The sequence below is a fragment of the Cervus elaphus genome, chromosome 4, assembly GCF_910594005.1.
Source record: "Cervus elaphus chromosome 4, mCerEla1.1, whole genome shotgun sequence".
NCBI lineage: Eukaryota > Metazoa > Chordata > Mammalia > Artiodactyla > Cervidae > Cervus > Cervus elaphus.
Window position 1 is genome coordinate 25,338,996 of NC_057818.1, and position 13,515 is coordinate 25,352,510.

At 42.7% G+C, this 13,515-nt stretch overlaps 1 protein-coding gene across 4 annotated transcripts in view; it reads right to left on the reverse strand.

Moving 5' to 3' along the window:
* Positions 1 to 5,406: 5,406 nt before the first annotated feature.
* OGFOD1 (2-oxoglutarate and iron dependent oxygenase domain containing 1) overlaps positions 5,407 to 13,515 on the reverse strand; it is a 29,697-nt gene continuing 21,588 nt past the window's right edge. For 2 of the 4 annotated variants that reach the window (XM_043898508.1, XM_043898510.1), the window contains exons 6-13: positions 13,077 to 13,168; positions 12,743 to 12,871; positions 12,357 to 12,470; positions 10,881 to 10,960; positions 10,011 to 10,327; positions 7,121 to 7,243; positions 6,636 to 6,694; positions 5,407 to 6,151 (exon numbers count right to left, since the gene is read on the reverse strand). In XM_043898508.1, coding sequence (XP_043754443.1) covers positions 5,990 to 6,151; positions 6,636 to 6,694; positions 7,121 to 7,243; positions 10,011 to 10,327; positions 10,881 to 10,960; positions 12,357 to 12,470; positions 12,743 to 12,871; positions 13,077 to 13,168 — 1,076 coding nt within the window. In that variant the 3' untranslated portion in view covers positions 5,407 to 5,989. The remainder of the gene's footprint in view (positions 6,152 to 6,635; positions 6,695 to 7,120; positions 7,244 to 10,010; positions 10,328 to 10,880; positions 10,961 to 12,356; positions 12,471 to 12,742; positions 12,872 to 13,076; positions 13,169 to 13,515) is intronic. The other 2 variants (XM_043898509.1, XM_043898511.1) reach the window with 1 other exon arrangement.

Below are 13,515 nucleotides of genomic sequence, written 5' to 3' on the forward strand. Positions count from 1 at the left end.
CCTCTGGCAGCCTGGTTCTGCAGTATAGACTTGAGAAGAGATTCTGGAATTGCATCCTACAGGTTTTTTGTTTAACCACCTTAGTAATTCCATAAATCACCTGGCATGCTGTAATCCTTTTATTCAAATTGTCTAGCACATTGTCTAACTCGTTCACTGCATCAGAATATTGACCAATATGCAGCCCCATAGAGGACATACAGAGAGAGGCCAGGCCTTTCCTGTGGTAAGTTAACTTTACTAGTGTCCTCCATTTGGCCATGGAGGATTACCTCTCCCATTTCTGAAATTAGAGGAGTTCTAATTTTTATGAGACTAAGCCCCTATAACACCTTTGTTTTGCATTTTGAAATCTGTAAGCTCAAAAGACATCCTCATATATTATCTTCCACAATCTCCAAAGTAGTAAAGTATCTTTTATTTGCTTCAAAGAAGAGGAGACTGAAGTGCAGGGATTAAGTACTTACTAGAGTACTTGGCAAAACTGAAGTCCCACTGTGGGGTCTTTTTCTGGTTAGTCATGGTCTGACTTACACCTTTTGAGATGATAATCTCTAGTTGGTGCTGGTTTTTCTAAAAGCATTTGCTTTTTTATTTTTAAAATCTCTTTATATATTTAGGCTGTGCTGGGTCCTCGTTGCTACACACGGGCTTTGTCTTCTTTCAGCAAGCGGGGGCTCCTCTCTACAGTTTGGTGCTCAGGCTTCTCTTGTTGTGGAGCCTGGACTCCAGGAACACAGGCTTCAGTAGCTGTGGCACCTCGGCTTTGTGGAATGTGAAATCTTCCCAGACCAGGGATTGAACCCGTGTCCTCTGCATTGGCAGCCAGATTCTTATCCACTGGACCACCAGGGAAGCCTGGTGCTGATTTTAAATTGTATGGCATTATTTATTTTTAGGGACCCTTAAGGAATCATCTCATTAAAGGTTATTCTGTTGTTCTTCAGCCCCCAAACTCCTTACAACCTAAAAATATTGATGGACAAGGCTTGAAGGAGTCAGTCTGCAGCAGGATGTCTTTCATAGTCCTGATCTATAGATTATAAATAGGTTATTTTCACATTAATCTGATCCTCTTATTATTGTCTCTGAGTTCAGAGAGGCAGAATGTTTTCCACAGGGTCCTAGTGCTCGGTAAGTTGCAGTGTGGATTCTGAAACCAAGTAGTCATGGCCCTTTCTGCTATTTCAAACTGTTCCCCAGTGAGTAAATGCTGCTGCTGCTGCTGCTAAGTCGCTTCAGTCGTGTCCAACTCTGTGCGACCCCACAGACGGCAGCCCACCAGGCTCCGCCATCCCTGGGATTCTCCAGGCAAGAACACTGGAGTGGGTTGCCATTTCCTTCTCCAATGCATGAAAGTGAAAAGTGAAAGTGAAGTCACTCAGTCATGTCTGACTCTTTGCGACCCCATGGACTGCAGCGTACCAGGCTCCTCCGTCCATGGGATTTTCCAGGCAAGAGTACTGGAGTGGGTTGCCATTGCCTTCTCCAGAGTAAACACTAGATGAGATGAAAATTGTTCATAAAATATTAATCCAGGATAATGATAAAAAGGATAAAACTTTTTATCCTCTTAGATGTCATTCATGTTCAGCTTAAGGAAAAGAAAAGTGTTTGGTTATCAGCTAGTTCTCTATTTCGTTGCCATATTTTTTTGTGGTAAGAGGATCTGAGTGCCTTCTAGAAGCCACAGCTTAAGTTCTATTTTTTCGTTGCTGAGTTTTGTTGTAGCTTTAAGTTAACGCTCTGCTTTCATTTAGAAGCTTGAGGATTCTGGTATCTGGAAGGATGCTTCTTGCCGTGTCCTTCTCCAGGGGATCTTCCTGACCCAGGGAGCAAACCTGGGTCTCCCACATTGCAGGCAGATTCTTTACTGTCTGAGCCACCAGAGAAACCCTCTGGTACATCAAGGCTCAGTTCAAATGCTCTCTCAGGAGAGCTTTCCTCTCCCATGTCTGTTCTTTAGCTCTGATTATATTCTATGTTTATATAAATGTTAATCCGCTATTAAGTGAGAGCAAGGGCTGCAACTTAAGCAGCTCTGTCCTCCTATGGTGCTGAGCCAATCCCTTGAACAAAGAAAAGCATCTGCTATTCTCCGTGAAGTGTCTGTCCTCAGTAAGCCTGTCAGTAGCTCCAGGAGTGAAAGAACTAGAAACTCGACAACTATTATGCAAACCTAGAAGTACTGTACCAGAATGATTTTCAGCATTATTAACACTTCACATCTTATAATTAGCAGTTACAAGTCTGCAAGTGCAGAGTCCTGAGGTCACAAAACTAAGTCAACTGCAGTCTCACTTTGACACTAGTGTACAGTAAGACACCACGGCGGCCTGGTGTTTTGCATTTTTGCCTCTTCCCCATCTGGCCCCTGCCCACACTATATGCTCTAGCTCATGAGTCATCTTTTCATCTGTGTGGTACAGAAATCTGCTATTCCTGAAATGAAGCCACATTTGCAAGTTCCGAGTAGTTTTCAAAACTATTCTGTGTGGACTGATTTTATACCAGAGAAGGAAGGAATCATCTGTTTTTGTAGGAATGTCCAGTTCACGCAGGCTGAAGGGCCTGCCTCTGGTGTCACTCACTCTACCGAGAACCTTTGAACAGGGTTTGTATTTCTCATTCAGTTGTAACAGTGGTAAGTACACAAGGATAGTGAAGAGAGATTGCAGCCAAAACTTATTTGTTGAGGAAATGCTGGTCTGGCAGAGGCAGCCCAAGCACTGTTATTTTTCAGTACTCTTTGGGAAAGAAATACCACATTCAGAGGAGTTTGGGAGGCAAGCTATAAGCTGTAGAAAAGCCACATTCAAAATGTTAACAGCCTCTTTCTTGTCTGCATTTCATTTTTCTACATCTTTAAATGAGGGACTGAAATTAGATTATTTATAGGGTTCTTCCTTAAATACTTAATTTTCCTTCTCAACAGAAATACTAATAGGCTCTCAAAATAACTTTATGAAAATGTTCTTAATTTACATAATGGTTGACATGATAAAGGAAATCTGTCAAGGGGACTTGACCTTACACAGCTGTAGGGAGTGGCAAAGTCTGAGGCTGCGAGTTGAAGTGCACAGGACAGGCAGTCGCAAAGGATGCAGAGCTGGGAAGAACAAGCTGGAGCCCACCAGGACACATTAAAATCTGTGTCAGTTCTTGCCTGACCTCGACCCTGCATCAGAGAAGTTGAAAGAAGAGCCAGTGGAAGGTGGAGCAGTTGCAGGCTCGGATTCACACTGAGAAGGTGAGCCGCTAGGGAAGCTACTCAGTACAATGTGTGTGGGGTGCAGAGTGACTACTGCTTCCTTCTGGCCCTCGTATCTTGCCCAGGAACTTGTGGCTCAGTCTAACTGGAAACCCCCTTCAGTATTCTCTCCTGGAAAAACCCGTGGACAGAGGAGCCTGGTGGGCTATTTATATTTAGTCCATGGCGTTGCAAAGGGTCAGACATGGATTTAGTGACAGAGTTTCTAACTGGAAAGAGGTTTGGGAATCCTGGGAAATGTAGTTCAGTCTAGCCAAACTGATACATCACACAGCACACAGTGGCTGTCACAGGCTGGTGGGGTTCTGGGTGACCTTTATGTTTTTATATGTTGTATTCTTCACAATGAACATGTATTACAGAGATAATCTGATAAAAAGAGCTATTCTCTTTGGGGAAAAAATATCTTCCTTTATTAAAAGGAATTATAAGAATTAAGAGATGACATTTTTACAGGTGAACATCACAGCTTGTACCTGCAAGAAGTATAAAAAAGGTGCCCATGTTGTAATTCCTCTTTTGCTGCTTAACAGTTGCCACAGTGGCTCTAGGCCCTAAAAAAACTAAGAAGAATGAAATACTAAGGAAAAACAACTTCATCACTGGGTACCTTCAGTGCAGAGAAGTGACCTGCAAGTTACACGATCCTTCACAGCCTAAGAGAGGTACCGCTGTAGGTGATGTAACTGACAGCAACATCACAGTCTGGCTCTCAGGGATTCTCTCCCCTTGGACACCAGAATACTCTAGTGTACGGAAAACGTGTTGATAGGCCATAAACACACTGAGATTAAGGAGAATGTAATAAGTACATTTTAATGCTTGTGTAGGATGCTAAGACTTAAGACTCAGTGCTCCAGGGCTCTTAGATGTTACCTAGAACAATGAGTCTCAAACTGTTTTCCATAATTGGCACACACCTGCTCAGCCCTATTCCTGGGTTTATGCCACTAACATAAACATATTTTCATGTTAACAAAAGTAACATTACAGGATGACCTTCAGTCTGCAGAACTTAAAAAGCAAGCTTGGAAATTTAAACCAACAAAAACAAAGCAGTAGTTGTAATCCCACCTGAGTGTCACTATGCTATGGTTAAAATATTGTGGTCCCCAAACCACATGAAAAACAGTTCCCACCATGTCAATGGGAAAGACAATATATAAGAACCAGTTCTAGGTATTATTTTAGTTCATCTTTTAAAAACTACTGTTTTATAACAACCAATACTGAATATTAGTATAGGAAATGTGTAAAACTTATAAATACCCCATATAATAAACATACATGCTAAAACTTTTTTTTTTTACCGATTGAGGTGCAAGATCAAAATTTTGAAACCATCAGCCTAAAGAAAGTGAAACTGTCTTCACTTAAATGCAAATTTTAGTACTCAAAGTTTTAGGAGATAAAAAGGACAAAGCCCAATGCTTTTCCTACTAATTTGTAAAATCCAAAATAAAAGCTACTGCAGTAGCTCATAATAAACGTAAAAAAGAGAAAGTTAGCAAGGAGACCGCACTGGAATGGAATGAGAAGCGCATCTTTCACCTCGTGATGCAGTGACAGTGAGCGCCCACCCACGCACACCCACGCACACAGGCGGCAGGCATCATACCAGCCCCCTGAACAGTGCAGGGGAAGAAGAGTGTAACAGAGGACAGCTGCTTGGCATTCTGATATGGCCTTTAACATCTGGTCTCTTAAAGAAAGGCTAGTTTGACAGCTGACCCTACAGTATTTGGGAAATGAAAGTCACATATGAGATTAGAATCATTTGGTTACACTGGAGGCTCGACTCCAGTGTGGAGCAGTCGTGGGCACCTGGAAACCACTGCACAGGGCACAGGCAGCCACCCTTGTCACTGACCAGAAGTCTCTCGGGGCCACGTGGTTTCAGACCAGGCTTTTTTTCCAAGGGAATATACTAAACATTGTCTTAAGTCTATATAGTCCAGAGTCACAGTGAAACAAAGCCATAGGCAGTGGGAGGAAGCCAGAGGGGCCCAGAATCAAAGGGGGTGTGAGGTTCTATAATCTTCTAAACCAATGAGATTGGGAAGGACAGAAACTAGTCATAAATTTATGACTATATATATATATACTTTTAAAAAATCAACCACTGGAAACATGGATGAAGCTTGAAGATTTTACACTAAGTGAAATTAAGCCAGTCACAAAAAGACAAATATTATTTGTCTTATGAGGAACATGAGTTAGTAGATACCTAGAGACAAAGTAGAATGGTGGCTTCCACAGGCTAGGGAGGGGAAAGCAGGGAGTTACTATTTAATGGGGACAGAGGTGCAGCTGGGGAAGGTGGGAAAGCTCTGCAGATGGATGGTGGTGAAGGCTGCATGACCACGTGAATGTACTAATGCCAATGAACTGTACATTTCAAAATGGTTAAAATGGTACACTTTATATCGTGTATATTTTACCACACAAAGTTTTTAATCATTGAAGAAGCCAATATGGAAAAGGAAGAACTGAATGTTAAAGACAAAACCCTTAAAAAAAAAAAGAGGTAAGTACCTAGCTCCCAGCTCAAGGTCTAAACTGACAACAATCATCATGAGCCCTACTAAAGGACAGCCACACAGTTTTTAAGACCGCTGTCACACAGGTCACCTTGTGACTCTCCTTCATGCGATGTCTTAACTCTTCCGGCTGTGCCAGTACTCAGGAAAGGTCTTTTTCCAGCTTTGCCCTGCTTTGTCATTCATAATAGACAAATGAAAAGTCCCAGAAACCTGTTCTGTTTGGGAAGCTTTTCTTTTGTTCTAGGCTTCGGTGGTTAATGTGCTTGACAAATTTCAGAGTTTCTCTATCTCTGTAGACCAGTGCCAAAGAGTTGTTTTCTGGATTCACTGTTAGCAGCTGAAACAGGTAAATACAATGATATATCAGAACACAGATGATTCTCATCTCTTTTCTTAAACAGATTTTTCCATATCAAGTACTCAAACTCTGGCGATAGGGATCTTTTAAAAGATCCTTTATTAGGAAGAGCTATTGCTCTGGCTGTCAAGACATATTACAGCAAGCCCCATTCTAGTACATACCCAGAAAGGTTTTACCTCATGCATCTAGGTTTTCCTACCTTGAAAGATTCACGAAAATGTACCACCTGACTCTTCATTTATTTGGAATTTCTCAGCTGGGTAGAATGCCTAGGGATTATCCTTTAGCATCTTTCCTGCATGCTGAGTACTTTCTACTAGAAATCAGAACCACTGCCAGATAGACCAACATGGATTTGTCAGCTAAAGACACTGGCATAAAGTCATCAAAGTTGGGTCTCTGAAGAATGAAAACATTTTTAAGAACTAAAAAGGATGGTTTGCTATCAGAAGCAACTTACCTCTTCGTCTTCTCCTTTGGCAATGTAGGAGGTAAAGCCACCATACTCTGGCTCCCAGCCTTACAAAGGGCAAACAAACAGCATTCAGAAAGCTCTCACCGCAAGAGTTACATCATCTGTTTGAATCATTGATTCCATGCTGCTTAACACTGGGGGATCTGGGAGTTGAGTCATACCCAACTCTGACTTAGGAGCCTGAATTTATCATTCAACCAACACTGAGTAAGAGCTGAAAACTAAAATATAAAATATACCTGCAACGACACTTACATAAAAGCTCTGGGGGGTTTCTTAGGAATTATTATTTGGTCCATCTCCTATACCTCGATCACAGATACAAATAGTACTCTGAGCTGGAAGACTGAAATTCATGACCCCTAAGACCCTTCCAACATAGTCTCCTGTGATCTAAGATCATAGCCAAGGCAGATAACTTCTGAACTGGTTCAGTTAGAGAGGGTCTCTCGGGAGTGACTGTCTCTTACCTTCACAGCCACAGTAGAGCAGTAAGTCCAGGGCAAATTCAGTCTTGCTGTTGTCATGGATTAAAGTGTAGTGACTGGTCTTCCAATGCCTCAGTTCCCCCTGGCATGTGGGAACACCTGATTCTAAGAAAAACATAACAGAAGGTCAGAAAAAAACTACCTTGATACCACTGCTAGATTGCATAAGAATGATAATTAGGAGTAGTACAGCACTAAAGAGAAACCATTTCCATAAACCTTAAGCTGACTTGTGGCTCTATTATAATACTATATATAATACATAAGCCTTATAATGAAAAAAAGTTGACTCTTGACCATGAATTTCAGATGGAGTATATACTCTAGCTGCCCACCCCCCATTTTAATAAATAACGTAATTATTTTTTAAGTAGAATTTTTTTAGAGCAGTTTACAGAAAACTTAAATTTCCCAGAAAGTACAGTTCCCCTATGCCTGTCACGCACAGCCCCTGCCCTTCCCTATCAGTTTCCTCTATTGCTAACATCCTGTCTTAGTGGGGTGGTTCTAACTGACCAGTGTCAGGAGACTAGTGTTAACTGATGTCCACGGTTTACATTAGGGTCACTCTTGGTATTGTACATTTTACTGGTTTAATGACGTGTGTCCATTCCATCTGTCTGCACATGATTAAACCTCCTCTACTTTTAATAATTTCCTTCAACCTATTTGTCCAAGTAAGTTTTTCTTAGGGTGATACTGGTTTCTTAGAAAGAAACCACTCATCCTCCTCTCCTTTATGTTCTTGTGTTTTAGAGTAAGTTTAGGCAAAGCCAGTGACCCCATGAAATCGCAGCACACCAGGCCTCCCTGTCTACCCAAACCCATGTCCATCGAGTTGGTGATGCCATCCAGCCATCTCATCCTCTGTCATCCCCTTCTCCTCCTGCCCCCAATCCTTCCCAGCATTAGGGTCTTTTCCAATGAGTCAACTCTTTGCATGAGGTGGCCAAAGTATTGGAGTTTCAGCTTCAACATCAGTCCTTCCAATGAACACCCAGGACTGATCTCCTTTAGGATGGACTGGTTGGATCTCCTTGCAGTCCAAGGGACTCTCAAGAGTCTTCTCCAACACCACAGTTCAAAAGCATCAATTCTTCGGAGCTCAGCTTTCTTCACAGTCCAACTCTCACATCCATACATGACCACTGGAAAAACCATAGCCTTGACTAGACAGACCTTTTTTGGCAGTGTAATGTCTCTGCTTTTTAATATGCTATCTAGGTTGATCATAACTTTCCTTCCAAGGAGTAAGCATCTTTTAATTTCATGGCTGCAATCACCATCTGCAGTGATTTCGGAGCCCAAAAAAATAAAGTCTGACACTGTTTCCACTGTCTCCCCATCTATTTCCCATTGAAGTGATGGGACCAGATGCCATGATCTTAGTTTTCTGAATGTTGAGTTTTAAGCCAACTTTTTCACTCTCCTCTTTCAGTTTCATCAAGAGGCTTTTTAGTTCCTCTTCACTTTCTGCCATAAGGGTGGTGTCATCTGCATATCTGAGGTTACTGATTATTTCTCCCGGCAATCTTGATTCCAGCTTGTGCTTCATCCAGCCCAATGTTTCTCATGATGTACTCTGCATATAAGTTAAATAAGCAGGGTGACAATATACAACCTTGATGTACTCCTTTTCATATTTGGAACCAGTCTGTTGTACCATGTCCAGTTCTAACTGTTGCTTCTTGACCTGCATACAGATTTCTCATGAGGCAGGTTAGGTGGTCTGGTATTCCCATCTCTTTCAGAATTTTCCAATTTATTGTGATCTACACAATCAAAGGCTTTGGCATAGTCAATAAAGAAGTAGATGTTTTTCTGGAATTCTCTTGCTTTTTTGATAATCCAGCAATATTGGCACTTTGATCTCTGGTTCCTCTGCCTTTTCTAAATCCAGCTTGAACATCTGGAAGTTCACGGTTCACGTATTGCTGAAGCCTGGCTTGGAGAATTTTGAGCATTACTTTACTAGCATGTGAGATGAGTGCAATTGTGCGGTAGTTTGAGCATTCTTTGGCATTGCCTTTCTTTGGGATTGGAATGAAAACTGACCTTTTCCAGTCCTGTGGCCATTGCTGAGTTTTCCAAATTTGCTGGCATATTGAGTGCAGCACTTTCACAGCATCATCTTTCAGGATTTGAAATAGCTCAACTGGGATTCCATCACCTCCACTAGCTTTGTTCGTAGTGATGCTTTCTAAGGCCCACTTGACTTCACATTCCAAGATGTCTGGCTCTAGGTGAGTGATCACACCATTGTTATTATCTGGGTCGTGAAGATCTTTTTTGTACAGTTCTTCTGTGTATTCTTGCCACCTCTTCTTAATATCTTCTGCTTCTGTTAGGTCCATACCATTTCTGTCCTTTATTGAGCCTGTCTTTGCATGAAATGTTCCCTTGGTAGCTCTGATTTTCTTGAAGAGATCTCTAGTCTTCCCTTGTACTACTGTTAGCCTAATAAAACGTGCTGGATGTTCTTCCTGCCCAGAATGCTCTTCCTATAGATACGTCTTGTCATTCAGACCTGAGCTTAATGACAGCTCAGCCAGACTGCCCCTGCATCCAAGAGGCCACCCTGGTCATTCCTCCGCACGTAACCCTACTCAGATTTCCTGCACCGCAACTATTATTTGACATCTTGTTGTTTGTGTATCATTTAATCTCTGGCCTCTCTCCTACTAGAATATACGGGCTCAGGGAGAGCTGAGACTGCGTCTGTCTGCTTCTCCAGCTCCAGAAGCAGGGCCTAGCACATAAGTAAGTACTTAAGCACTTAAGTAAGTGCTTAAGAAATACCTGTTAACTGAATAAACCACTGAACTGTGACTACCTAATGGTAAACTAAGGACACAACCTAACAGCAGCTCACCTTTCTTTCCTTCGTCCTCCTCTGGCTCTGGGTCTGTTGGTCCATCGCTCTGTAGACTGCTGTCGCTGGTGGCCGCCCGACTGTTCTCTGGCTCAGAAGAGCTGTGACCAGTCCCTTCTTCGGTGTTCTCAGAAGCAGAGACTGCGTCTTGCTCCTTTTTGTCCTCGGGCTCATCTTCTTCTGAAGGCGCCAGGAAGTGAAGCTTCAGGCCTGTGAAGTTGGAGAGCAGCAGGAACATGGCCTCGGAGCGGAACAGCGCCATGCAGTCCCTCAGGATGTCAGGAAGCTGGCTCTCCTCCGCCTTCTCGTAAAACCTGCTGGGCAGCAAGGCAAGGTGCTCATCACGTGACATGGATGGACCACCACTCACGGGATAAGAGCTGGTCATTAGCTTGGCACCCCTCTCCCTGAACCCTGGCAGAGCTTCCGGAACCCCAATTTGTTACACACTGAGACTCCAGACTTCCCTGGTGGTCCCGTCTGAGAACCCACCTTGTGGTGCAGCGGACACTGGTTCCGTCCCTGGTCTGGGGAGACCCCACATGCTGTGGAGCAGCTACTGCAGCCTGTGCGCTCTAGGGCGCGTGCGCCACAACCAGAGAAACCACCGCAACGAGACCCCATCACGCCACCACTAGAGAAAACCCGAGTGCGGCAACAAAGACCCCGCAAAGCCAATAAACCAATGTTTAAAGAACTGAGGTATAAATGACATATAACATTTAAAAAAAAAACAGGTCCTGTTAGGGTCTCCTACTGGATGTGCCTGAGAACAAAACATTAGGGCAAATGTCCTATAATTGGAGGTAAGCCTCACAGACCAGGTAGATGCTAAATGCAGAAGCAAATGTCCTGAACGATGAGTCCTACCTTTTGTTAGGGGGACCTCGGCTGCTCCATTCCACACCTCCTCTCTCCAAAGCCTCACACACCTCTGCAAATTTCTCAGGCTGGAGAATGAGAAAATGAAGCAGCATTTAGCAGAACCCTCTACATCGCACGCTGGTTGCTGCAGCTACCGCAGCTCTGTGGAATCATTCTGGCCCATTCCCGACAGGGCCAGGTGACCTTCTTCACCCTTACACCAGATACCCCAGTCCTGACAGGGTGACGCGAGAGCAAAGGCTGGGTAAATTGTCAGCATGCTTTAGCCAAGAGACCTGAGTTTCAATTTAGGCCACTACCTTATGTACCTGTAGGTCTTATGTCAAACTGCTAGACCTCTAGGATTCCTGCATTTATAAAACAAGGATCCTAATGCAGATTCTTTAATTCATGTGAGGAGAAAAACTGCATTAATATAGTTATAACTAATTAAATACACTATACATTACAACTGATACACTGTTATAATGAAAATGTCCATGTAATAATACATTCTTTAGGCCTCTGCTCATTCCCTTCATTTAATCAGCATTCTAAATTTAAAAAGTTCAGTATAGTACAAGAAACTAATTAATCTAAATATTCTCCATAAGAGGCTTTCTTAAGTACTTGTTTAAATGCAGTTTCCCCTCTACAAACAGTAATCCTCTCAGTTGTGAAACAGGAAAGAGGATTCCAAAGCATGGTTTATGTAAGTTGAATTAAATAGGATTAAAAAAGTTTATTTACTATAATGCTTCTCAAATTCCTTAAAATGCTATTATCTTCTATATAATTCCAAGAGGCAGGATGTAGTGTATCTCAACCTTTTTTTAATGTAGGGACAACTCTTGGGACTGTGATTCCATGGGACCCAGGGTCACCTGGGAAGCAGCACACCTGTCTATGTGATCTCATTCAGTCGTGATGACAGCTCTTCAGGATAGGCAAGGCCAGTATTATCCCAGTTTAACTGATGATGAAATAAAAGCTGAGACCTCTAGTGATTTGCTGAGGTCAGTAAAACCAGAGCCAAGACCTGAATATAGTCTTCTGACTTCTAACCTAGGTCTCTTTCCACTGTAAGGTGCCACCTGGTCATTCTCAAACATGTGTTACTAATTTGTTAATTAGTAATCTTTCTATTATTTAAAAGTAATCCAGTCATCAAAATGAATAGGGTGGGAACTACATACCACTGCCCCACAGTATACAAGCTGTGAGTGAGACAGTGTGTGTGTGATTAAGAGTGTAGAGAACTGGGGAATAATCACCCAAGAGACTCAGCCTACTGACATGCAACTGATACCAATGTTAGCTAGTATCATTTCATCATTTGAAGAGGATGATACAAAATTGTAACCAGGAACAAAACAAAAACTAAAAGCTCTCTAAGTGATGCCTTTCTCCTGTTCACCCACCCAAGAAGGCTATGTGCCAAATATGGTATTGATAATAATCAGACAGGATTTGCTGGCCTACCTGAAGGAATTCTTTTAGGAGAATTTCAGAGCTTTCCTCAAATTCTTCTTGAATTTGAGCTTGGTATTCCATGTCAAGATAAGTAGGGTTGATCCAATCATACAAAATTTCATGCTGGAAAGGAGCAGCAGATGTGAAGGGTGAGTTAATTATTCCCTCTGCTTTTGTTCTGCCATCATGTCATACCAGTAAAATTATACTTCACACTCCCAATTCAGGGGGCCTGGGTTCAATTCCTAGTCAGGGAACTAGATCCCTACAATCCCTGCAATTAGATCCGTGCTGCAATGAAGACCCAGTGCAGCCAAATAAATAAAAAAGAGAAAAGCAAATGATATGCCACAGCTTCTAAGATGAGAATCCCAGAAACAAGAATTTATCCTTACATCTTGCGGGATGTGAGGGCTCCGAGTTATGAGAGGTTCAAAGTAGGTGGGAGGCCTGGTCAGTGAAGGACCATGAAACCAGCCGCTGATGGACAAACGTGACTTTTCTTCGGACAAGACCTCAGACACCTGAGAGGACAAGACCAGCAGCACATCAACATAAAGATGAGGGGGGAAGATTACTAGCCACGGCTCACTAATTTCAGGACCCTTTACACTAGGTATGAAAACCACCTGGCTGGGTAGTCCAACCGGAAGCTGCCACATTTAGAAAGGGGGAGACTGAAAAGCATGCTCTTTGGCACTCTATGTATTTGTGGCTCACAGTCTTTACCTGGTGAAAGGATACTGGAGACACTTCAAAGAAAACCAGTGTGTTCCACGAAGGGATAAGGGACTTGACAATCTGCTTCGGCTGAAAGTGTTCTGCGCCGGGAGAGAACACATCCATAAACGAGCTTCATCATCATTAACCACTTTCAGGCTGCCTTGTTTCCACCTTGACAATTTGCAAATTTCTAAGGGTAGCTAGATGTCCCCTTCAGATCCCCAAATGCCACCCCCTTCCATCTGTTTCTCTTAACACAGTTCTGCTAGGCAACATCTGTTCTTACTCCACCATGCATTACTGATGAAAGCTGGAAAAAGTTCTGAACAACTTCTGGAGTCAAGTTCTGGTGTCAGTCATTAAAAACAAACAAAAAAGGACCCTGACCTCCTGGCAGATTCATAACCAAGGGCGGCTGTACATGTGCTCTACACTCCCATGGTCA